Below are 26031 nucleotides of genomic sequence, written 5' to 3'. Positions count from 1 at the left end.
AAGGAACTAAAATCCACAATCTATTTCTTTCCATTCCCCAACCACACTGCCCAGAAGAGACTGTAGATGAACAGACGGAAGCACTGACTGCCCCACAGGTGACAATAAGAGAAAGTGAGGGAGGCTGGGTGGTCACAACAAGCAGCAACTTCCTCTGACTCCAGTGGAAAGAATCAACCGATGTAGATCCTGTGGAAGTCATTGGCTCCAAAGGCAGCATTGCACTTGGGGCACTTACGCTGCCGGGTGTCATAACGTGTTTTCACACACTCAAAGCAGAAGACGTGAAAACACTTTGTGAGGACAGCATCCTTTTTGCGCATGTTACAGCACGGGCAGGTCAGGCGGGCCTGCAAGACAAAATCATTATAGAGAAGGCTCACTGCATTGCACTAGATACATTAAAATGTGACTAAAGATGAAGGTCTTTCCACTCCTCATATGGAAAGGGTGCTTTCTTCTGTGCAAAATAGATCTACAGTGCCAAAGTCTAGACAAATAATATATACTGAAAGCATGACTACACAGCCTTTTGGTTAAAGCAGAGCTAAGAGGGAAGCAGGAGACAGCTACGCACCTTGTAATCCTTGATTTCTTCCATCAATATCTCATCACAGTTGGGAACCATGTCAGGCTTCTTAGTGGTCTCCAGCTTCCTGCGTAACCTAGAAATGTCTTCCTGTATGAAAACAAGAGGGCAAATAGATGACCAGTGTCTTCTGTCACAACTAATCCAAGGAAGAAACAGAGGTAGCACCTACCCAACAGTGCACCTAGCTAAGTCACTCCACCTATACTTTTATTGCTGATAGACCAAAAGACTTACGAGAGATGACATCATCATCTGGTGCCACTTGTATTGTCAATAATATCAAAACCTACACAGCCAAGAGGCTACTTCAATAGACTGAGCTGAAATCCAAGTGAATGGACAACAACAACAACAACAAAAAGTTTTAGCTAGGAAACAGTAAGGAAACTTACGTAGCTGGAATCTGCTCTGAGTTCAATGCAAAAGGGAGACAGACACCAAGGAGACAGATACTGAAGGATTGTGTACAAACTGTATACCTCAGCCCTTTTGAAGTTGAACATCTCTTTCTCTCTAGTTACTCTGTTTTCCACTATCTCATCCTGGAAGTCATGTAGCTTCTTCTGAGCCAGCTCTAGCTGGGTTTTCAGGTCATCTGCAAGCTGGGCTGCATCCATGGCCTGAAAAAATAAACCAGTATAGAAGTAACAGACACAGAAAAAGTTCTAGTGATTTCTAGTCCCTCCACCTGACAATTCAAGACTGCCCATAGAATACTTCCAGGGCCACTGGAGATTTACTTTTTTCAATCTGATTATGGTATTTTCAAATGGAAGAACTAAATTTATTCCCTAAACTTTACAAGAACAACAAATTATCTTCTTGTCAACAAGCTCTAATCATTTAGTTTGAACACTCCTCTTTGTTAAAGATAAGCCCTATTACACTGTAATGCAACTTGATTAGAAAAACATCAATGCTCCCACAATTCTTTTCTCATTCAAGTGTTTTCAGCCCTCCACTCCTACACTTTCTCAACTAAATTTACAGGCAGGCCTAAAGCTAAACTAGAGAGAACTGCAAGATGAGTTTTGTTGCGTTTTTGTTTGTTTTTAAACTGTTTTCTCTCTTCAGCAGTTTCTTAGCGTTCTCTAACTACTATTAGCCAAGTTCTCTTAGTACTTCAGAACATGGTATTACACAGAAGTGATTGCACAGAAATCCGCCATCTCCTCTTCAAAGTGCTATTCCTGCCTTCCTGTCTGTTATGTCATTCCTGTATTTCTACTAAACACTCGATAACAATGGCAGGATCAGCCATGACACTCAGTTTTATTCCACTCTACATGCCTACTTTGTTTTCTGATCTTAAGCATTTAACAAGTGTCTTAACGTTCCCCAACCATAATTTTCTTTTATTTATCTCATATTTCCTATGAAAGCTTTACTTGGTGCCAGTTAACTTAATCTGGCTGTTGCCTCTTTCATGATAGTCTGAGCTAAGGTGCCTTTTACATGAAACCTATCACAGAAACAACTACACCTTCCTCATCTTTATCAAAGGAAACATCAGTCTACCACACCTTAATTAGAACTCTCTTTAGAACTCCTCAGCATTCTGGTATACTAGTCCAAAAGGAAGGAGTATCAGGTACCATAACACCAATGAAAGACAGGAGCCTTCTATGCTCCCCTCAAGACCACTCCATCTTATAATCCAAGAGGAAATCAAGCAACTGCTCACCTTGCGTTTGTTCATTTCCAGGGCCTGTGTTCGGAGGCCTAGCTCTTTCTCCCCTGTTCCAATACTGCTTTGCAGTAAGTGTTCCTTCTCCTCCAGTTTACGTACAACTTGCAGCTGGGCATCCACCTTGGAAAGGGAGAGAGGAGGTACAGAAGGACTGAAATGCGTGCTCTGCAGGTCTTCAGAGATGGCAGAATATACATGTAGAACCGTTAACATAGGAAAATGACTACTGCGTTCAGCTCTGGGGCCCCCAGCACAAGAAGGACACGGACATATTAGAGTGAGTCCAGAGGAGGGCCATGAGGATGATCAGAGGGCTGGAGCACCTCTCCTATGAAGACCAGCTGAGGGAGCTGGGGTTGTTCAGGCCGGAGGAGAGAAGGCTCTTTGGAGACCTTATAGAGGCCTTCAGTACCTAGAAGGGGCCTACAGGGAAGATGGGGAGGGACTCTTTGTCAGGGAGTGTAGTGATAGGACAAGGGGTAATGGCTTTAAATCAAAAGATAGTAGATTTAGATTATGTAGTAATTTCCAACCCAAACTATTCTATGATTCTGTGATTCCCAGTTTTCTCCTTCCTCCTGCTGTCCATAGCAATGAACCTGTATGAGTTTATGCTCATACAGCAGTTCCTTACTAAGACAGACCCCTTCAAAGTCTGATATGGTATACCTAGGATGATTAGGGGAACATTCCTTCCTGTACTCGTTTTGGCTGAGATAGAGTTAATTGTCTTTATAGCAACATGCATGGCACTATGTCTCAAATTTGTGACCAAAGCAGCATTGACAACACACTCCTGTTTTAGTTGCTGCTGAACAGTGATGAAACAGCATCAAGACCTCTGTTTCTCACCAGCGTGTAGGCTGCACAAGAATTTGGGAAGGGACACGGCTGGGACAACTGACCCGGGCTGGGCAAAGAGGTATTCCATACCATACGACATCATGCTCAGCCATAAAAGCTGGGGAAAGAAGGAGAAACAGGGGCGCATGTTCAGAGTTACGGTGTTTGTCTTCCCAGGCAACCATTATGCGTGACGAAGACCTGCTTTCCTGGAAATGACTAAACGTCTGCAGGCCAATGGGAAGCAGTGAATGAATTCCTTATTTTGCTTTGCTTTTACATTCAGCTTTTTCTTTACTTGGTAAACTGCCTTCATCCCAACCCGCTGGACCTCTCACTTTTACCCTTCTCTCTCACATCCCACAGGGGGATGGTGGGTAAGCAGCTGTGTGTGGCTTGGCTGCCTACCGTGGCTAACCCACACCACCTCCACCCTCCTGTGAGCTTGGTTGTCCTCTCTACTTCTCCCAGGTTACCTGTGTCTTCAGTGTTAAAACTTGGTCTGCCAGCTCCTCCTTCTCCTCTTTCAGCAGCTTGTGGATCTGGTTGGACTTGATGCGCTCAGACATCAGCTTGAAGTTGGCATCATCCTTCTCCCGCAGCTGCTGCATCAGGCGGATGTTCTGCTCCTGCATGTCTTCAAAGGCTTGGCCTGTGACATCCATTTCTGACAGCAGAGCCTCCTCCTCCTGCAAGAGGATTACAGGCTCTGGCAGAACTGTTTCCTGTACCCTAATGGTTACCCTGAAAATTGTACTCATAGACGCCAAAACTAGCACAGACCAAAGAAGACTGATGGTATCTTCCCAGCAACCAGACAAAAGTACTCCCTAGAAGTCTGCATCACAGCAGAGATGCCCTGAACTAGAAGATGTACAAAAAAAAGACTTGTCTTGACAGGAATTCACAGACTCTAGCTTGTATCTGCTAGGGGAAAAAAAAAAAAAAAAAAAAAAAATCAGATGTGGCACAGACCACCTCCTAGCTTCTGGCAGCTGGCTAAATAGCTGCCATATAAACTAGGCCAATAACACTATATATGGACAACTCAACAGTTTCCACATAGAATGCTGACAAGGCCTTTATACTCACTTAGGCTGCTTCAACATTAATGGAGTAAATGACAAGACAGTGCAGTTCTGTACAATAAGAAAAAAACTCAGTTCTAAGGGTACACATCAAATGATTGGCTTGCCTCTCCCCTGCTCAATGGGTCCCACTCTGTTAACATTAGATTAAGCCCTTTTTTGTGGAAAAAGACTTAAAGGGAAGGTATGTCACAGCACCATGCACATGCATGAATTGTATGAACTGTGCCAATAAAAATACTTCTGAAAAAAAGTTACAACTTACTCCTGTAGAGGCTGACCCAGCCACTTCTCTGTGCTCTTCACCTAAGCCACATGGACAACTAAGTTTCCCTACCACGCCTGACATGAGCTTTGTGACAGCTGGTGCTGGGATTTTTTGTTTCTTTTTTGCTTCAGTAAACAGGGACACAACTTGCACATCACTGGAATGAATATACAGAAACAGAAATTCATTCCCTCAGGTAATCTTCCTGGCTGTAAACTGAAGGCACCTACTTCCAATATGCCCAAACTGTGACAGAGCTTATCGGAAATTTCTCACCTGTTTAGCCATGGCTAGTTTCTTCTGTAAATACTCGATCTGTTCCTCTACTGCTCGGATCTTGCGGAGCGCATCCTCATCAGCCATCTTTTTACTCTCCTTTTTCTCCTTGTCTTCCAATTCTTTCACCCTTTGCCTTAGTTCTTCCAGCTAGAAGACAGACAAGACAGAAATGACACTAAACACAAGAATGTGGCCTGAACATTGTTAAGAGCTGGTTTTCCCCACAATTATTCAAAGCTTCAGAAAAACTACCCTCAAAGTATGGGAAAATAAAACCCATCTCACTTCTACAAGCCATTGTATTACTGGCAGAGAAAGCATTAAGCCAGGCTATAAGACTGAAATCTCGATTTCAAAACTTTTGAAAATTCCATAGCACCTCTTACCAGAGTACATTAGTTATCTCTTGCAGTTGCATATATAAGGCTAAGCAGAAGAAGAATATCTGCTCCTTTAAGGCATCTGGTCAAAGATTGTTTTCAGTGCAAAAAGGGATGATTAAAAAGGAAGAAGCCATACACAAAACATACAAAGACACAACCTGACTGACAAAACACAGGAGGCCGCAATAGGGTGACTGACCAGGTTTGGTTCCTTACTGATGTGAGAACAGAAGCGTGTTTATCCCAGGAAGGTTATCTGGCTGGGGACCTTGTCAACTAGGGCACCAAGGAGGAAAAAAAAAAGTGGGGGAGAAACCAGAAATAAATATGCAGAGGTGCAGACCTGACAAAACAGACATGGAGATAATGACAAGAAACAAACCTTGTCAGTCACACTAACTGTTGGGCTGTAAACAAACTACAGGTGCCGCTTCCAGGAAGATCAACCTGGGCTTTGCAACCAAACAGACTAAACCAGAGGGGACACCAAACTAGAAAGGGTTAAGGAAATCAGTAGAGTTCTGCAAACCCATGAAAAGATGTGCACTGGGAAGGGGAGCAAGGATCAATGAAGAGGTTTACAGACAGAAAGGGGTACAAAAGGATTTGGTTGCAGGTGAAATACAGCTGGTCAGTATGGTCATCTGCCTAATCACGGCAGTCTGGCTTCTCTACTTATACCTTCTTTGCAAATCTTTTCTTAACCACCTCTGTGTAACCTCATGCACGTGTACGTGTGCTGCAGGGACTAAGTGCCAGCTACTGGTAAACTGGTTTGTGAGTTAGGTATGGGGCCCAGGACACAGTCAAGAGGTACTGGATAGACTTGAGCGATCTGCAAATGTGTACACACTTGTGAACCTGGATGGTGCTGTGTGTGCACGCACACCTTCAATAGTGAACTTTCATCTCTACCAGTGGAAGAAGAGGAGGTGGACTTGGCTATTCGTGTCTATGTTTTATTTGAGTCCTACGTGTAGGTGCTGTTGAAGGCAGTGGCTTCCAAGTGGCAATCTGTCTGACAGGCTGTGTCCTCTGCATATGTCTCTGGGATATGTGCTCAGTGTCACTACTGTTGAACCCATAAAAAAAGAAAGTAGCAGCCACACCCCTCAGCCTGGGCAGAGATCCTGAGTTCCAGGCTGAGCTCCAGTGGCTGGACAGGAGGAAGTCCTGAACCTGAGGGGCTGGAGAAGGCAGCCATGCTCATAACATCACTTAATATTACAGTGTAACTCTTCAGCGAATCTTCTGCACATTCACTCAGATGCAACATTTTAAAATTTTATTCTCAAATCATTGTTCAAGCCTCATTTTAAATACATCAGGTGATGGTTATTTGCCACATCCACTGAGAAATCTGAGACCACACTGCCAAAATATTCCTGAAAGCATAGTTTAATTTTTGTCTAATTTGCTGCCTATCCCTCTTTGTCTTCAGGTCTTTCTAAATCTTGTTAATGATGTAAAGCTAACAACCTACATGTTACAGCAATGGAGAGCTAAACACGCCTTTGAAAGAACCACCACCTTTAATACTGACGATGAAAATATTACGCCTCAAAAGGGCATCCTGTAATCTCTCTTTTCGTCTCCAGACTATTCCAATCTCTCTTGTAAGTAACAAACACAGGAAGAGAAACCACCTCCAGCCTGAAGACAAAAGCACCATAGTGCAGGTGCAGAGTACTTGAAGTTTTAAGTAGCACACAAAAGTAAAAGAGGGAAGAGAAATGAAGTTTACCTCAGCTTTTGCTTTCTTCTCAGCTGCCATCAGCTGCACTTTGTCTCTCTGTTCTTTGGGGGCAGAGCGGTACATATCTAACAACAGCTTCATCTCCTTCTGGCTCTCCTGGGCCTTCCTGGAAACACAGAGATAGACAACTGGGAGTACTTGGCAGAAAAGCTACATTGTTGTATAACTAGCATGAGAGTCAGACCAGTATTTGCTCCATCTCCCACACTGCACATATATGGAGTTCTCCCCGGCTCTTCTCACTCTGGCAAATGCAAAACAGTCAAGGAGCACAAGACGGAGACTGAAAAGAAACAGGTTCAGGCACATATGGGTTGAAAAACTTAGAGAAGGCAGAGGGTGACAGAATTATGTACCCAATGGAACATGGATAGCAACAGCTATCCATCTCTGCTTTGGTACTGTCTAAGACAGGGAAGGCCACTGTGCTCTTCACTAACAATCTGCTGCTGTAAAGCTTTACACAATTGTAATGACAGCAGCAAAGATTACTTGACCCACATTAAGAAGTACCTGGCTTGGTATTCATGGTTTAGGCTATTGTAGAAGTGTGACTATGTTGTCCAAACCCTTATCAGACAGAGAGGGTGCTAGAAACCTCTCACTTCAGTAGTCAATCTCTTAAGAGCTGCAAGTTATCTTACACAATCACCCAAGCTAGCTCAACTCACGCAGGAAAGAGAGGATCAGCAACTCTTACTTGAGCTCTGCCTTCAGCTGCTTGATCACTTCAGCCTCTTTCTTTCTTCCATCTTCATGTTTCCCTTTCTCCTTCTCTTTGGACTCTCTTTCCTTCTCAGATTCCTTCTGCTTCTGTTTTTCCCGCTCCCGCTCCTTTTCCTTTTCTTTCTCTTTCTCTCGCTCCCTCTCTTTCTCCTTTTCCTTCTCTCGTTCCCTCTCCCTCTCACGTCTTTCCCGCTCCCGTTCCTCTTCATCTCGCCTGGCCTTAACTTCACTAGCATCTTCAGAAGCAGCCTTGGGCACAGGTACTTGGGCAGAAGGATCATCTGGCTCCTGTTTGATCTCTGGAGGCTCCTCCTTTGTGTCTTCAGTGCTGGACTGGGACTGTAAGATAGTACTACCGCTGCGAGAGCGGATCTGTAATGCAACAGAAAGAGAGAAGACACAGAAGGAAATTAACCATTAAGTACTTAGCCAGAAACCTGTATCAGTTATCACAGAATATCCAAGTTAGAAGAGACCCACAAGAATCATCAAGTCCATCTCTTGGGTGCCCCAAAGAACCACACAAAAATCAGACCCTGTGTCTGAGAGTGATGTCAAAACGCTTCTTGAACTCCGGCATGCCTGGTGCCATGACCACTGCCCTGGGGATTTTGCTCCAGGGCCTGACCACCCTCTCAGTGAAGAACCTCTTCCCGAAGGAACCTTATCCCTCTTCCCTCACTGTCCCAGATATCAGCTTGTGTGCTTTCTCTGAAACTGCTAATACTTTTCACAGAGAACTGCACAACTACAAAAGGAAGGCAATTAATTTGATAAGTGGAAAGCAGGAGAATGTGGGTTCTCCATCAGAAATTACACTACATACATACTGCATGCTGTACTAGAAAGGCTGATATTAAAAGCAATTATGTGATACTACAAATAAGGAAGTGATTAGTGACAGCCAACATGGCTTCACTAAGGGCAGATTGAGCCAAACAAATATGGTGGGGTTACAGGACTGGTAGATAGGGGAAGAGCAACAGACATCATCTATCCGGACTTTTGCAAAGCATTTGACACTGTCCCGCATCATATCCTTGTCTCTAAACTGGAGAAACATGGATTTGGTGGATTGACCACTTGGTGGGTAAGGAGCTGTTTGGATGGTTGCACTCAAAACGTTGCGGTCAACGTTGTCCAAGTGTCCATTGCTCAACATTCAAGTGGAGATCAGTGACCAGAGGTGCTCCTCTGAGGTTGGTATTGGGACCGGTGCTGTTTAGTATCTTTCTGGGTGACATGGACAGCGAAATTGAGTGCACTGTGCATCAGCAAGTTTGCCAATGACACCAAGCCGTGTGGTGTGGTCAACACGCTGGAGGGAAGAGATGCCATCCAGAGGGACCTGACAGGCAGGCCCATGCGAACCTCATGAGGTTCAACAAGGCCACATGAAAGGTCCTGCATCTGGGCTGGGACAATCCCAAGCACAGATACAGGCTGGGTAGAGAATGGATTAAGAGCAGCCCTGAGGAGAAGGACCTGGGTGTGCTGGTGGATGAGAAGCTCAACATGAGCCAACAATGTGCGCTTGCAACCCAGAAAGCCAACCGTGTCCTGGGCTGCACCAAAAGTAGCGTGGCCAGCAGGTCAAGGGAGGTGATTCTCCCCCTCTGCTCTGCTCTCGTGAGAACCCACCTGAAGTACTGCGTCCAGCTCTGGGGCCCCAGCACAAGAACAACATGGAAGTATTAGAACAAGTCCAGAGGAGGGACGCAAAGGTGATCAAGCAGCTGGAGCACCTCTCTTATGGAGACAGGCTGAGGGAATTGGGGATGTTCAGACTGGAGAAGAGAAGGCTCCGGGGAGACCTTATAGCACCCTTCCAGTATCTAAAGGGGGCCTACAAAAAAGCTGGGGAGGGACTCTGTGTCAGGGAGTGTAGTGATAGGACAAGGAGTCATGGCTTTAAACCAAAAGACAGTAGATTTAGATTAGATGTAAGTAAGAAGTTCTTCACTCAGAGGGTGGTGAGGCACTGGAACAGGTTGCCCAGAGAAACTGTGGATGCCCCATCCCTGGAAGTGTTCAACACCAGGTTGGATGGGGCTTTGGGCAATCCGGTCTGGTGGGTGGCATCCCTGCCCACAGCAGGGGGATTGGAACTAGATGATCTTTAAGGTCCCTTCCAACCCAATCCACTCTGTGATTCTACAAAGGACTGACCAGTGTTCACCATTCCACTAAGCATTCCCTGCTCCCCTCTGCCATTTCCCACTCTGATACCTTGCTCAAGTCAGATTGGGCCTCTCTCAGTTTGCGCTTGTATCTCAACACCTCTCCCTTCAGCTGGTGGTTGTGATTTTGGAGACTGCTGATGAGATGACGCATCTCTCGATTAATTGGACCTACAAAACCAGAAACACACTACTTTAACAACACACTTTTGCTGATCTTCTGTTAAGACTTTCACAGAGATGAAGAACAAGCTATCATTCGATAGTGACAAGGGATCAAAACAAGACTATAATAATTCTACTGCACAACAGAGCATTTAGAGAAAAAAATCAGGCTAGCTTTACAAGCTACCATAAGTCCTTGCAAATTCCCAGCCCTAGTTTTCCTTTAACATTATTCTTCCTTTAAGGAATGTGGAGGAAAAATATAATTGTACTGGGTCTGGCTGGGATGGAGCTAGTTTTCTTCATAGCAGCTCACTCAGTTCTGTTTTTAGATTTAAGACCAAAACAATGCTGGTAACACGCTGATGTTTTGGTTATTGCTGAATAGTGCTTGCTGCGTCAAGGTCTTCTCTGTTTCTCACTCTGCCTCCACAGTGAGTAGAAAAGATGTGCACAAGAGGGTGAGAAGGGGCACAACCAAGCAGATGACCCAAACAAACCAAAGAGATACTCTAAGCTATGTAACATCAGGCTTAGCAATAAACAAGTGAAAAAGAAGGAGGTTAGCCATCTTCTGCTTGGGAACTGGCTAAATATTAACCCACAGCAGTCACGCTATAAAAAATCTCTATAATTTAAAGGCTACTTTAAGAACAATTTATTTCTTTCTTCTGGATAGAAATTAAGCATTACCAGTGTCCTGTCTAGGTTGCTATCCCAGATTTGTAAATTAATCCTCCCAAAAGTAATTTTTTAACAGTGCAAAATGCTCTGTCATAAACCAAATTATTAGCAAAATCCAGTATTTTGCAACACCTACAAGGAAGTCAGACAGCATGGAACTGGCCTGCCCTGAATCATGAGAAGAGCTTTGTTTTTGAAACCTGACGGAACAAGTATTTAATAGTAGAAAAGTAATGATATTGAAGTGTTGTGCTGCAATGCAGCCTTCTAATTTTATATTTTTTTTAACATAGCAGAAAAGTTCCATACCTGCTTGTTCATTGGCAGCAAGTGTCTGTTCAAACTCAATCCTCAACATCTCATACTCTTTGCGGACTTGTGCTAGAGTGTCCTCTAGCTGAATCACTTCTGTGCGTAGTTTCTTGTGAAGGCTGACCTCATCCCTCTGTGGAATAAGAAATGGACAGAACTTGGTGCAGTGACCCTGGAGTATCTCTCACCTCATCAGCAGAAGGTACAAGAACAGATAAATTATCACCAGGAAGAAGTGATCCCAAACATCTCCAGAGCCACCCAAATCAACAGTGATAGTTGATGGGATGATAATGTTCCCCAGTCTGAAGGAGCACAGGTGTTACCTCGATCAGTTCCACCTGGCGCTGGTGTGTGGTGCGGGTGCCATGAAGCAGAGTGCGGGCCTCATCAAGATGTGCCTTCAGCTGGAGACTCTCATTATACAAAACAGAAAATTGGGACTGCATGCAGCGGTATTCTGGAGTCTCCTTCACAGCCTCCTCCACTGCTCGTCGCAGCTCAACCTGGTCAGGACACAAGAAGATGCCACAGAAAATGACATCACGTCCCTGTCTTCGGCATCCATTTTGCAAGGTAGAATAACAGTGAATTAAGCTGCCACAAGCAACTTGACAGTGGCAACAGCACAAGTATCTTAAAAAGCAGAACTTTAACAGCATTGCTGTGAAGTAGATGCATATGAGATGCTTAAGTATCAGCTAAAAAAAAAAGTGGGTACTTTCTCTCTACTGGTATATACTAGGCTGTTTCTCTTACACAGTCACATTTATTTTTCCTTTTCAGGTTTTGCAACAGTTTACCTCAAAGATACAAATTTGGGAAATACAATAAAACTTTTAAACTGATTTACTATAAAACCATAATCACCTAAACCAATCAACACAGAAACACTAAAAAGCATGGCTGGGCACTAGAGAAACTAGGTGCAACTAGGCATTGTTAACTTTCTAAGAAAAAGAGATATAATCATAGAATCATAGAATAGAATATCCTGAGTTGGAAGGGACCCTTAAGGATCATCAAGTCCAACTCTTGATACCGCACAGGTCTACCCAAAAGTTTAGACCATGTGACTAAGCGCACAGTCCAATCTCTTCTTAAATTCAGACAGGCTCGGTGCAGTGACCACTTCCATGGGGAGCCTGTTCCAGTGTGCAACCACCCTCTCGGTGAAGAACCCCCTCCTGATGTCAAGCCTAAATTTCCCCTGCCTCAGCTTAACCCCGTTCCCACAGGTCCTGTCACTGGTGTTAATGGAGAAAGGTCTCCTGCCTCTCGACAGCCCCTTACGAGGAAGTTGTAGACTGTGATGAGGTCTACCCTCAGCCTCCTCTTCTCCAGGCTGAACAGGCCCAGTGACCTCAGCCGTTCCTCGTACGTCTTCCCCTCCAGGCCTTTCACCATCTTCGTAGCCCTCCTCTGGACACTCTCCAACAGTTTCATGTCCTTCTTATACTGTGGTGCCCAGAACTGCACACAGTACTCGAGGTGAGGCCGCACCAGCGCAGAGTAGAGCGGGACAATCACCTCCCTTGACCTACTAGCGATGCCGTGCTTGATGCACCCCAGGACACGGTTGGCCCTCCTGGCCGCCAGGGCACACTGCTGGCTCATATTCAACTTGCTGTCTACCACGACCCCCAGATCCCTCTCTTCTAGGCTGCTCCCCAGCGTCTCATCGCCCAGTCTGTACGTGCAGCCAGGATTTCCCCGTCCCAGGTGCAGGACCCGGCACTTGCTCTTATTGAACTTCATGCGTTTGGTGATCGCCCAGCTCTCCAACCTATCCAGATCCCTCTGCAAGGCCTTTCCACCCTCATTCGAGTCCACAACTCCTCCAAGTTTGGTGTCATCAGCAAACTTGCTCAAAATACCTTCTATTCCTACATCCAGATCGTTTATAAAAATATTGAAAAGTACCGGCCCTAAAATGGAGCCTTGAGGGACCCCACTGGTGACCGCCCGCCAGCCTGACGCAGCCCCATTTACCATAACCCTTTGGGCCCTGCCCGTTAGCCAATTGCTCACCCATCGTATGATGTTTTTATTTAGCTGTATGGTGGACATTTTGTCCAGTAGGATCCTATGGGAAACTGTGTCAAAAGCCTTGCTGAAGTCCAAAAAAATCACATCAGCTGGTTTCCCTTGGTCCATCATACCGGTGATCTTATCATAAAAGGAAATCAGGTTAGTTAGGCAGGACCTACCCTTCACAAACCCATGCTGGCTAGGACCAATGACTGCTTTGTCCCCCAGGTGAGCCTCAATAAGTTCAAGAACCATCTTCTCCATGATTTTACCAGGCACTGACGTGAGACTGACAGGCCTGTAATTGCTAGGGTCTTCTTTCTGACCCTTCTTGTAAATCGGCACAACATTTGCCAGCTTCCAGTCTACCGGGACCTCTCCAAATTCCCAGGATCGTTGAAAAATAATTGAGAGAGGTTCCGCGATGACGTCCGCCAGCTCTTTCAGCACCTGGGGATGAATCCCATCCGGACCCATGGACTTGTAGGGATCCAGGTGGAGCAGCAAATCCCGCACACGTTCAGGGTCGGTTGGGAGTTTGTCATCCCCACCGTCCCGGTCCTCCAGCTCAGGGCACCCTGGGTCCCGAAGCCCATCATCGGCATTGAAGACAGAGGCAAAGGAGGCGTTAAGCGTCTCTGCTTTGCCTATGTCATTGTCTGTGAGGAGACCTTCCCTATCAAGGAGCGGCCCTATGTATTCTTTAGTTCTCCTTTCTCCTGACAGAAAGCAAGTGAAAGAAAGCATAGCATGTGAATTTTACTATAGAAAAGTTAGCAAATGGGTGTAACTACCAGCAGTGAAGCAGATACACATATACACACATAAAGCTCAACACTAATTAAGAGAAAAGAAGAGTTGTATGCCAAATGGTCTCAAAGCAAACTCATGTGAATAAATATAATTTATATGTGCCTCAAGACAGCTTTTGGAATGTCATCTCTGAAACTTGACTAATCAGCTCAGGTGATCCTTGCAACAAGCTAAGTTAAGTATATGATATATAGAATTAACTAAATTTTATCTACTATAGATTCACCACTTTTTGTGTCACTACCATTAAGATAAGAAATTCATATGCTATTTCCTATCTAACCACTCTAACACCCGGAAAATATTTAAGTTCATCTATTCTTCTAAGAGTCTAGACTCTCCTACACAAGTTCCCTAGTTCTACTCACGTGGGGTGAAAGGGAAGTGAAAGGTGTCAATCTAGAGATGTGGAATTAAATAACCAGACATCATTAAAATATACCAAAGAAATGCATCAGAATGAAGAACGGAAATAAGAAACTAGTATAATTTCCACTGATGACCACATGGTGTCACCAACGCACCGAACTGTAAACTTACGTAGCACAAACATGCAGAAGTCCTGTACACAACCCACCTAAATCACAGAATAGTTTGGGTTGGAAAGAACCCTTAAAGACCACTTAGTCCGACGTCCCTGCCATAGACAAAGCTTTCTTTCACTAGATCAGGCTCCTGAAAGCCCTGTCCATTGTGACTTTAAACACTTCCAGTGATGGGGCATTTACAATTTATCTGGGCAACCTGTTCCAGTCATAAAAAATTCTTCCTTAAATACAATCTAAATCTGCCCTCTTTCAGTTTAAAACCCTTGTCCTGTTGCTACGAGTAAAAAGTATTTCTCGACCTTTCTTGTAAGCTCCTTTTGGGTACTGAAGTGCTGCAATATGGTCTCCCCAAAAATTTCTCTTCTCCAGCCCTAAACAACCCCAGCAACCTCAGCATTTTTTCATAGGAGAGGTATTCTACCACTCTGGTCATTTTCATGGCCCTCCTCTGGACCCACTCTAACAGGTTCTTTCTTGCCTTTCAGATACTGGGGACCCCAGAGCTGGATGCAGTACTCCAAGTGGTGATCACAATAGTGGAGTAGAGGCATAGAATCCCTCAACCTGTTTTTTACGCACCCCAGGATGTGAAAAGGAAGCACAGAATAGAGGAATACAACTAAGGATTCCCAGAGACACGGTACAGCACAAAAAACGGGACCTGACCACAGAGAACACCTTCATCATCACACGGGTACAGATATCACACCTTAAGTTTTTCATTCTGTGTTGTTACTTCCGCAAGATCCTGGCGCAGTTCCTCCAACTCATTGAGGCGGTTCCCAGCAAGCTCTTTATTCTCCTCCAGTTCTGCATTCATCTCCTCAAACTGTTGGGGATAAAATGCTTTTAAATTCTACCATTAATATATTTACTGATGGTACTAATTAAGTGTCTACTGCAAAAGTAATCGTCTGGTAACAACACCAACTGAGACAGAGTCTATTTCCCTCAGGTCTGTTTCACAGCAGGAAACTTAGATACAAACAAAATAGTTTGCCCAAGGTCACCCAGGAGATTAGTGGTAAAGAAGGTCCTATATACCATCTGTCCTTGACTTTATCCTTCCCTCTGCACATGACCAAGTCCTTGAGATTACCTTGCGGGCATTAATAGTGATTGTGCCCCCATAGAGACTGCTCCCAGCTCCATACACCTTGTAGCCTTTGGAATTTACCTGCAAAAGAAGCAACAGGTTTCATAAACACTCAACTAAGCCCCAAGAATATGCTGCTACATCATATTCAGAATCAAAGATGGTATAGTAGAGATTCTAACTTCTCATAGCAAGGTACCCTAGGAAGATGTTGTGCAGCTCAAAACTACACCCAATTATCTGGATTCCTAGTAAAGATGATAGTGCTTACCCGTTCAAGAACATCTGCTAAGTGCCGGTTAAGACGCTGCTCTCTCTTGCGGATCTTGTCAATATTCCATTGAAGGTCATCAATCATAGTCTCCAGAACAGACACACGAGACTCTGCTGTCTCCACTCTCTCTTGCAGCTTGGAGAACTGCAATCAAAAGAGTATTTTAGACAGCAATATTAGATAGAATCAACAGTTTTTCAGAGTGCTAAATATTTATTTTTCTTCTGTTTTGATGTATGAATACATCATAGCCTGGATTCATGTCCTTTGCACCTTTTGCTATTTTGCTATTGCCTTTTGCTACTGAGACAGATTAGTCTCAGTATCCAAATTATGAACTATCCAAATTTTACACTAGGTAAAAACAGTTATGAAAAAGAACAGTACCTAAAACAGTAATGAAAATAAGACAAAACTGATAACGGAAAAAGGGCAAAATGTTGGGGATATCTGGCAGAGTGTAGAAACAGCCACCTCACCTTATTCAAAGGCACCTTTTTTTTTTAATCTTTTAAATCCTTACAGTCACCTACTCTACAAACCACTGAAGTGCCTTTGAACAAACACTGAACAAGGCCATGGTTAACCCAAACAGGTATTAAAAGAACTGATGCCTCTGAAGCAAATACTGCCAATAATCTGAATCCCTTAATTCCTTAATTAATCCCTTAGTTAATGACTGTGTTGATCTTGTAATTAAGGCTTTTACACTTTCATACATGACCCAGAGAAACCAAGAAGGTGAAAATGACAGGGATATCAAGTCAAGCATCTCATCTCAGATACTTACACAGTCATCTTAACATCACCTTACCATTTCCTCTGCTCTGCTTTCTAAAGTCAAAACCACTCAAGTCACTGATCCAGTTATTCTCTTTCCTTCAGCAATATAAAAAGCAAATGAATCTGAATCACACAGAAAAACCTACATGCAACCACCCATTCCATAACCTTTGTTCAGAATCTGTCTTTCAAATTCCATTGCTCCTGCCCATCTCCAAAGCAATAACCTGTCTTCCAAACAATTTTTACCACAAATTATTCTAAGTGGGAAATAATCAAGCACAGAACCCCAAAAAAGATTTCTCTCTTCCTTTTATACCTCCTGAGACATGATTCGATGTTTTTCCTGAAGAAGATCAGCCAGCTCCTGCAGCCGTCCATTTTCATGTGACAGGTAGGAATTAAGCTCCAGGACTGCTTCTTCCATTAGTGTAATATCTGAGAGAGGCACAAGAAAAGGAAATGAACAGAAATCAAAGAAGGCTGTTTTTAATTCTTAAACAGCAGAGAAAGCGAAAAAAAAAGTTTCTACTGTTAACTTGTGCTTACTACATCCCTCCAGCAGGTGGTTCCTGATCTCCATCCACACACAGTACTCAGTAAGCAAAAGGTTTTGCAGTTTAACATACGACACATTCCCGACTGTCAGTTACTATCTCCTACTGCCAGAAATCATTCCAATCGTGTCAGCATCAGCAATATAGAACATGTATCCCACTGACACCCTACTGCAGGTCAAATTCATGTGCATCTCCTTCAACAGGTGGTTTAAGCTAATATACCAAATGACAAATTATAACAAATGAGTGCAGGCTCACATGATAGCATTGGCACTACTTCAACAGTCTGAGACTGCCAACTAAGAATAGTAATACTCTAGCACACCAATGCTAGATTTGCAGAGCTCTTCATTCAGACCATAAAAACACTCCAGAAACTAGGAAAACCAAAGATGACTTGGTACTTCCATGTAAATTTGCATTCACATCTCTAAAAAGACTAGAATTCTAACCTTAAGCCAAGTTTTTCATATATTCATCTGAGTGTAAAGTGAATCTTCTACACTAATTTTCAGACGCTAGTCATTTAGGTTTCCTCTACAAAACTCTGCTTTGTGTCCAAAAGACATTGGATGGGTACCATTTGGCTCAAAACCCAGAGGAAACTGAGGAGTCAGTTACTCCTAAGCCTTTTACTCAGCTGCAAGGGAGAAGTTCAGCATCAGTTTGCAATACTTGTTTGAATTCCTTACTTGAAACCTTTAACCTGGTGGCCAGGAATAGCTGGGTGATAAGGTTCAACTGCAATCTGTAACTTCTTGTGGTGCAGAAGCACACTGCAGGCAGTAATAAACCTCTCCTTAGCCCAACACTGGGCAGAGCTCTCAGCATTCAAATCTAGAGACAATTATCATATACTTCTAACATGCAGAACTTGGAGGTTTTGATTATTAGGAGTTTGGAAAGCTAGGCAAACTTATTTTGGAAACTAAATGAGATTACAACCTAGTCATTCTTAACGCTTACAATGCAGCATCACATCTATGCTGGAGGCAAATGGGGGCCCTTGAGTATCAGCCAGTGGTCAGCCCCCTTGGTCATACCTCCACTATTCAGCTTGTGGGACAGCACATCCACTTTTTCCTGCAGCTTGTCATACATTGTGACAATCTGAGCAACAGCACGCCGGGAGGACTCTACACGTTCTTGCAGCTGAGACTCTATCTCCTCACTCGTGCTGCTGGCTAGGGTGGCTAGGAAGGAGAATGCTGGCTCCAGTCCTTCACCTAGGACCAGAAAGATACGCAAGAAGTAGATGTGCTCTGGCAGAAAAATAATGCTAATCTTCATAATCAGAAAGCCAGGGACAGCCTTTAGAAAGGGAAACCAACATTGTCCACAGCAAAAAAACATCTTTTCCACTGTTCCCAGCCAGGTGCCTCACCTCGCTCTCTCTCATCTTTGCGCTCCTGATTACTGTCTGAGTCTGGTTCAGGTTCTGGTACCACCAGTGCTTTTCTTTCAGACAGGAGATCTCCAAGACCTTGGTCCAGGTCAAAGCGTTTAAGGATGATGCGGATGTTTTCATCAAACTGAATAACACAACAGGCAAGACAAGACAAAGTACAGACATGAATTAATGGAGAACAGGGGAATAGAAGAAAGTGCAAGAAAGCAGTATTAACCAAGCACGTTGCTAACCTGATTCCAGTAACGATTGATGATCAGCAGAGAGGCATCATCAGTGGCCTGCCGACGCTCCAGCTTCTCTATGTGCTCCCGCAGCTCATCCTCAATGGCTTGCCGCTGGTCAAGCATCTCTGCTAGTTTCCGGTTCTTGGTCTGCAGTGTCCGAATGTCCATCTCCTCCTGTGCAGAAGCACAAGTCAGTGGCACACTCCACACAAGCCAGATCACTAGACCAGGCTCAGCAAGGAAGAGAGATGTCCCCAGATAAAAAATAAAAATTAAAAAAAAATAACGAGAGGTTGAGTGGCAATACACAAGAAAGACATACCGTTGAAGAAACGCCACCGAGTTTAATGGTCTCCACTGTGGTTCCCGAGTCTTCAACCCCAGCCTTCTTCTCTGGAGGTGCAGAAGGGCCAGGGTCTCCAGCTGCCCTTTTATTGCCAATTCCAGACATGGTGACTGAGACATACAAGGTCCCCTCTTCTCCAAATTCTGCCTAAGTGTTAAAGAACACCATTAAAAAACAGCAAACACACCGACATAACCAGCTCTATTTAGGGATTTTTATGTACCGACCCATCATGGCTAACAAGATGCCCAACACAATACAGACCACGTAACTCAGAAGGTCTGGGCAAATACTGATCAAAAATCTTAAAAGACACCACTGGGGTTAGCACAGTGAACAGCAATACGATGGAAAAAAAATATCCATCATTATTACCACTGATCTGTAATGTTCAAGCAGAAGCACTTTATTTTATCATGCTCTTCAGAAAGAAAACAATGCAGATTCAGTCTCTTTTTCTCTTGCTCTTTTATTAAAAGTGATTTGGGTTAGGATTCAGGAGGCTGCTATGTATGTCTGAGACTTCCTAAGACTGTGCGTACATGGCACCTGTCCACTTCACACCAACCAAACTGTTGGTTGGTGTGAACCAACAAACCAAACTTCCATTTAACTGTTTTCCCCGTTAGCAACGTAATTTGGTGGGCACTGATTTTTAGCTAGAACGACTAAGCCATTGGGAAGGGCAAGGGGAGGAAGAACGCCTCTTGATAAACGCATCTACTACCTATCAGCCCAGTGAGACACCCATGACTACCCCCTTCCAGCTGTTTTATCCAAAGTATTTCTTTCATTGCCAACACCAACCCCTACAGCTGCAGCTCTCCTGTACACTACTCACTTCCTCACATACTGCACGTCACTAAGCATTCATGACCACAGACCTTCTCTTTTCTTCACCTCGATCCCAGCCTATTTATATTCACCCCTCCACAACAGACCGCCCTGACCAAAGACTGACAGACCTCCCACACCAGGGACTCCACTTCACCTTACTCTCACTCTTACTCCTAAAAGCCTCTTGCAGAGACTAACACATAACTCTACTTGGCGCTCCCCACACTGGCCCAAAGCCATCTATCCCAACCACCACCAGCCACCTGCTGAAAGCAAACTTCCCCGTGCCTAATATTTAGCTCGGTCTGACCCAGACAAGCCCATCCCCTCAAAACTTCTCGATCACGTAAGTAATTCAGGCATCCTCCATAACTGTTGTTTATGTCACTTCCCCCTGCATCCCCGCTATTTGCCAGCCCTCTGCTCCCTGCCCTGGCCCCCACACGCAGCAGGGACCCCAAACTGCTGCCACCGACCCCTCGCACCCCCGGGGGCCGCCCTCAGCGAGCCGAGGCCCCGTTGCCCGCCCGCCCCCCGGGCACCCACCGACCCGTGGCCGCCCTCCCGCTCCCCCGCACCGGTCCTGTCACGGGATCGCCCTCACACGGACCGGCCCCGAGGCCCGGTCCCGGCCCCAACACCAGCGGCCTCCTCCACCGCCCTCCGACCCGCAGGAAGCCGCCAGCCCCCGCGCCGCGACCCGAGGCGGGGCCGAGCAGCCGCCCCCCCCCCTACTTCCGGCGGCCATTTCGCCCTCACCCGTCATGGATGCTGCGCGGGAGGCCGCTTGCCCGCGCCTAAGATGGCCGCCGTTGCCATGGTGCTGCCGCCGCGCCTGAAGCCGGCGCCCGTGCCCTTAAGCAAAATGGCGTTCGCCGGCCCGCCCGCTGGTGGCGAGGGGGCGCTGGTCACCAAATTATTACTCCCGGTTCCCAAATGCTTCAAAGCTTGAAGTACTACCTAAACTAAAATTAAGATTTGGGGGTTAAACAGATCGTGTTTTAGATAGGCACTCAAACTGGTCTTTTAGCTGTTCTTTTATACAGCTCATTACCAGATACAATTTGGGGCGTGCCCTAAAATGGGATTTAAATGGGAAAATTATTTTAGCCAGCCAGATTATAGTGCTAATAAAGGGATGCTGTCCTTCGAGATACATGCATAATTTTGCACACAGCCTGCAAATTAGATGAAGATTGCCCTCCTCCCTTGTCCTCTTCTCCATTTTCACTCTGATCTTGAACAACTCTTGAAAGCCACATAACTTTCATCTGGGCACTCAGACACTTACCTCCTTTAGAAGAAATGTGCTGTTTTCCTTAGTGGTATTTATAGATTAACTGTCACATTCTTGTGAATTGTTATGCGCAGACAGTACAGCAGATGTGGGTGAGAATGCAAGCTTAAGTACTGGTGCTAAGGAAAGAGGAAGAGAGGGTGACTTAATAAATGAGAAACTTTTGTGAAGAAACTGGGAGAACTGAGTAATCCATTGTCAGTGAAGAGGAACAGCAGAGAATGTTCTGCAGCAATTTGTAATTTTCAGTCTGTTAGAGAAGTTGGAGGTAGAGTTGCTCCTTCCTGAAACTGGCAAATTCAGCCACAGTCCTTCATTTGCAATTTCTGTAAGAGGGTTAAGCACATAATTCACTCAAAACTACAGCTGCTTAACCACTGGAATGGCAGAGAGTTTCTTGGAAAGGGTGTGCACTTGTGTTTATATGAGCAGAGGGGGAGACCGATATGAAGAAACATGCCAGAAACCCAGAGATTAACTGAATAAATAACACTGTGTAAGGAACAGCCTACAGAGGGCAATTCTGAGCTCCTAGTGCCAGTGTGCTAAGGCTGTGACCACAAAAGGACTCCCAGAGTGACTGATTATCCCTACATAAGCAAGAGCTGCAGTCTTGTGCCCACAGTTGTGCTGAGGATACTCAAACCTGATGCCAGTTAATCTCTGTTCCAAATCAAAAGGACCCACAAAAGCCCCAATGCTGGCTCTCCCTCAAATTGCAATAGGAGTAGTGTATACCAAAATTTGGTATGAAAGTCTTAGAAATCGACTTAAAATACTTCTGCTTCAACCAGCCAAGATGCTGAGACAAAGTGTTGTGAATTATTCAAACTTTACTGAGATGTGTCTAGACAGGCAGTAGATAGATCGGTAAAATAATAAGCAAGAAAGATGTCATTTTAAGCAACTACTGTGAAAGAGATTAACTGCCCTAAAAGAGCTAACCAGAAGCCAAATTTAAATCGAGCAACACCCATGGCATAAACCATTATGTGGAAAAAGTTTCTTTTTGCGTCAGCACACATCAGCTTTTCATCTGCTAGGTTGTAAACTGGAAGCCCAGCAGTTACTTCATAACAACCCTAACAATTCTAACCCTAACAATTCTAACAAATAGAGGGTACAAAGCACAACCCTTAGTGTGTCCTGTGGTGGTTTACATGTGTGCTAGTAGGCTCAGAGCCTACTAGTTTGGGTCACATGTGCTCCGGAAAAGTAAGGGAAGTCTCAACAAGGAAAAGAAAAAAAAAAAAAAAAGAGGAACATGAACAGCATTGGGACATACTTCCAAATAGAAGTGCCAGATCCTGTCTTATGTTTGTGCAGATCTTAGGTTTCAAATGAAATGTAGTTCTTTCCTTGGAAAAAAACTGCAATCAATAAATAAATGGGATGTGGGGCTTAGGCAGATCTCACCAGCAGCTGCTCATTTCCTCATACACTGATTACACTCCAAGATTATTCCATCTTATTCTGCTATTTTGATCGTTAGATTTTGAAGCAGAAATAGAAACATCAGCGCATTAAAAGACATCCCTTTCTGATTGGCTGATTTGTGTAACAGCTACTTTCATGCTACCAAAGTGTGATAAACAATAAGAAAATTACCATCTTATGTTTTAAATATGACATTTAAAGCACAAAGCTTCATTCAGTCCTTGATCAAAATTGTTCCAGCATCCTATCTTGTTGCATCTCTTTAAGGATGTGCTTTAAAAATAGGACATTTTTTGTTTTTCTCTCACAAATGTTGACAAGCAACTAACATTGTTGCTGTGGGCATGAAATGAAATGAAAAGGTAATGATGCAGTGTGCTGTGCTGGGTTTACATTTTTAGGGACAGCAGTAGAAGTGTATTTAATAACATCATGGGTACTGTACCTGATATCCATCCAATGCAGAATGTGCATCAGATCACACAAAAATGTACCACTGTACAGCATCCTTGATGTATGCAACAATTACTTTTTATATAATTTAAGATGCTACAATTTTCTTAGAAAAGCTGAACAGAGAAAGTTAACACAACTGCAAGTTGGTAGTCAATGCACTTGGACTTACTAAGTGGGTTCTCGCTTTACTACAATAAGAATTTTTACTTTAAAAAAAAAAGTTGTTAGTTACAATTTATCTAAGTTTGTTCTACAGCATACAGCTCTAACACTAGAATTATGATGCATCTGGGACGGGATATACAAATGATATTTTACCTTGATTAAGGAATAAAAGTCCATTTTCAGCTAACTAGAACTGATTTGGACAGAAATGTAATTATACTCCGCACAGAATTTCTTACTTTTGTCTTGCAGACATTTTACTTCCCTAATTGTCTCCCTCCTGTAGAGAAGCACTTGGTGCTACAGCCTAAGTGGAGAATACAGGTATGAATACAGGAGGTGATTAGGTGGTTGTATTTGTGAAATACTGAGGTCTGTGAAGCCTTACTTACTTCCTGCTCCTGTTTAGTTACTCACAAGGATGGCCCTCTGTGTATTTTCCAGACATGAGTTCTCCATACGATCTAACTATATAGTTACAGCAGTAGCTTCTACACTGCTCAGTAAGTCATAAATACAATCGCCAATAGTAACACTAACACTGCTTGCTCATGCCACTCACTGGCGGTGCCTGAAGTACCGGACAACCCTGGAGCTACAAGGAGATAAATGCTGGAATCAGATCAATTAAAAGTTGGAGGAGAAGTGCACATTGCTCTCCCTCTCCACCCAAAGCATCCTGGCAGGCAATCTGAAGAAATAAGTAATGAGAATCTCCAGTCAGTAACGCAGGCTGAGCAGACTTGACAGAGATTACTAGCTATTGCCTTGCTGTCTCATTGCCTGGTTGCAGTAGTGATAGTGAGAGAGAAAAAAGGCCCAGCAAATGGAACAGGAGTGTGTTTTCTTTCTATTCTTGTTGCTGGCCAGCATACCCCCTTAATTTTCTGTCTGTGTGTGAAAGGATCCTATGTGAATATGAGTTGGGAAACAGTGTTGTGAACAGTTTCCTCAAAATAAACTTAGGTGTACTATCCATACTAACAGATGTGCTTAAATTTTAAAGAGCTGCTGTTCAGAAATTGATTTATAGCTTGGTGAGTTCTATACTGTTGCCTTGTGAAATTGGGAAAAGAAAATAAGATTTATCTGAAAATACTCATCAGCAGATAAATTTACAGAATAAGCTCTAGAAAAATCAGTCATAGCTTTATACAAGCAAATGGAGCTCTAGTTAACATGTTAACCTTCTTAGTCTAGATGAGTTATTCATGTGTCATTCATGGACTTTTATGTCCCTTTTCAAGTACGGCCAGTGCCATAGTTGGGTTCCCAGGACATGTCTAAACTTAAACATTCAAGAAAATCAATATGAATTAATTAAAAATATGAGATAAATTTGAACTTTTTACTCTCTGTGCTTCATCCTGTACAGACACTATCATTTAGAATGGAAAACGCTTAAATTTTACTTTGCTGCTTTCACTTCTAAAAACCTTTCAGCTAAACTGAAATAAAACTGCTTACATTTCAAATAATGCTGTCCCTTAGAGATTTGACTCAGTTCAAAAGTAGCCATATTTCAATACAATTTGCCTCAGAGTCCTTATGTAGTTAAATCTGTGTGTCAGTGTTACACAAATTTTCCAGCTACACATGCAGTTTATCTCACCCCTACAGCAGACCTTTGGTTCTAGAAGTGCAAACCTAAACATTTGCCATGAATACATATATATATATATATATATAACTTGTGCTCAGTGCTTTCTCACACAGGCATAGAATTTGTTAGTGAAATATGCCCAGCGACCATTCAAAAAAACTTGATTCCAGTTTGCAAGGGAAAATTAAAATCTTTCCAGAAGTCTATGTGAGACAATTCCCATCTGATCCTCAGTTTGGAAATCTTGTGTCTTGCCACTTCACCCCATTCTCTCTTTTTGCATTACGAAGGGTAACACTGTTCCAGACTGTTCTCCTGTGTTACAATGCACAGCAAGTAAATGAAAGGCAGTGTGTTCTAACAGACAGCTTGGAGAGCTGCGTGGTTCCAATTCCAAGTTAAAACCTTTGTCCCTGTCTTTTGAAATACTCAGTTGTGGACTGCAAGAGTCAGAATGTTGGAGCAAGATAGCTAGGAAGTTGGATCACTAGAGCATCACACTTGAGCTGATAAGATCCATATCTCTAAGTGTGATCACACCTGTAGTCCTTCTGAAATTCTGCCATCATTTAACACGTTAGCTTATGTCAATATATATATATATATTTTTGCTATAAACAGCCCCACCTAATGATTTGATCAGAGAAGCAAAGGAAGAATAGAAGAGCTCTGTGTGTGTGTGTGTGATATGCAGTAGCCTCTAAAAAGAAATGGGTTACGTTTGGCAATAATTGTGTTTCTGTCATCTTCAGATGTGTACAGTGTAGGTACAAGAGCTTACACTAATGGTGTATTATAGTATATCTTCAAGATGAGTTAGTTATAGAAATAAGCCTGAAAAGTCTGAAATGCACTTATTTATAAAAGGCTGCACAGAGTGAAGGCTTGGGATGTACTCGAAGTGCGCTGAGTCCTAAGTAGGTAACCAAATGTACAGACCATGGTGAAAAGAAGATCAGAAGATTCCAGCCCTTTCAGAGAACGTTAATGTACCCTAGACAGCTAAGCCAGCATGAATTCATCTGCTTTGGAGCTGTATTTCATCTCACTATTGTTGTCTAAAGTCAAACACAATAGCCTGGACAATGTGAGCTTGCTGCCTCCAGTATACAACAAAGGACTTTGAATTCTTTTTGTCCCCAGTGATCAATAGTGGGTCTAAAAGGAAAACAGAGAAAGCCACT

The 26031-nt window shown here is 43.7% G+C and overlaps 1 protein-coding gene across 4 annotated transcripts; it reads right to left on the bottom strand.

Annotated features, from left to right (window-relative positions):
- Positions 1–7: 7 nt before the first annotated feature.
- On the bottom strand, positions 8–20636 carry RNF20 (ring finger protein 20). Of its 4 annotated transcripts, none has more exons than XM_080573364.1 (20): positions 20500–20636; positions 19029–19199; positions 18713–18880; positions 18456–18603; positions 18115–18297; positions 16831–16949; positions 15726–15872; positions 15458–15535; positions 15068–15187; positions 11293–11472; positions 10964–11099; positions 9855–9976; positions 7600–7997; positions 6888–7005; positions 4758–4907; positions 3602–3814; positions 2277–2402; positions 1072–1212; positions 578–679; positions 8–350 (listed from the first exon to the last, which is right to left on the bottom strand). In XM_080573364.1, exons 2-20 carry the CDS (start codon positions 19155–19157, stop codon positions 174–176), a joined length of 2955 nt encoding a protein of 984 aa, XP_080429490.1. In that variant the 5' UTR covers positions 19158–19199; positions 20500–20636; the 3' UTR covers positions 8–173. The 4 variants fall into 4 exon arrangements, with proteins under 4 accessions (XP_080429490.1, XP_080429491.1, XP_080429493.1 ...); XM_080573365.1 differs by having other exon boundaries at positions 20468–20622; XM_080573367.1 differs by having other exon boundaries at positions 19029–19195; positions 20468–20620.
- Between the last annotated feature and the right edge of the window lie 5395 nt (positions 20637–26031).

The sequence above is a fragment of the Anser brachyrhynchus genome, assembly GCF_964034855.1.
Source record: "Anser brachyrhynchus genome assembly, chromosome: Z".
Classification (NCBI taxonomy): domain Eukaryota; kingdom Metazoa; phylum Chordata; class Aves; order Anseriformes; family Anatidae; genus Anser; species Anser brachyrhynchus.
Note: the sequence above shows the minus strand (reverse complement) of the source record. Positions and strands in the feature narration are given on the sequence as shown.

What these genes read in the sequence shown, in the direction of transcription:
- RNF20 (XM_080573364.1), bottom strand. Translation starts at nt 19,157, where the DNA reads ATGTCTGGAATTGGCAATAAAAGGGCAGCTGGAGACCCTGGCCCTTCT. An exon ending in TCAATCGTTACTGGAATCAG is followed by an intron (nt 18,604 to 18,712) that starts GTTAGCAACGTG and finishes TGTGTTATTCAG; the next exon opens with TTTGATGAAAACATCCGCAT. An exon ending in AGAAGAAAGCAAAAGCTGAG is followed by an intron (nt 4,908 to 6,887) that starts GTAAACTTCATT and finishes TCTGTCTTCTAG; the next exon opens with CTGGAAGAACTAAGGCAAAG.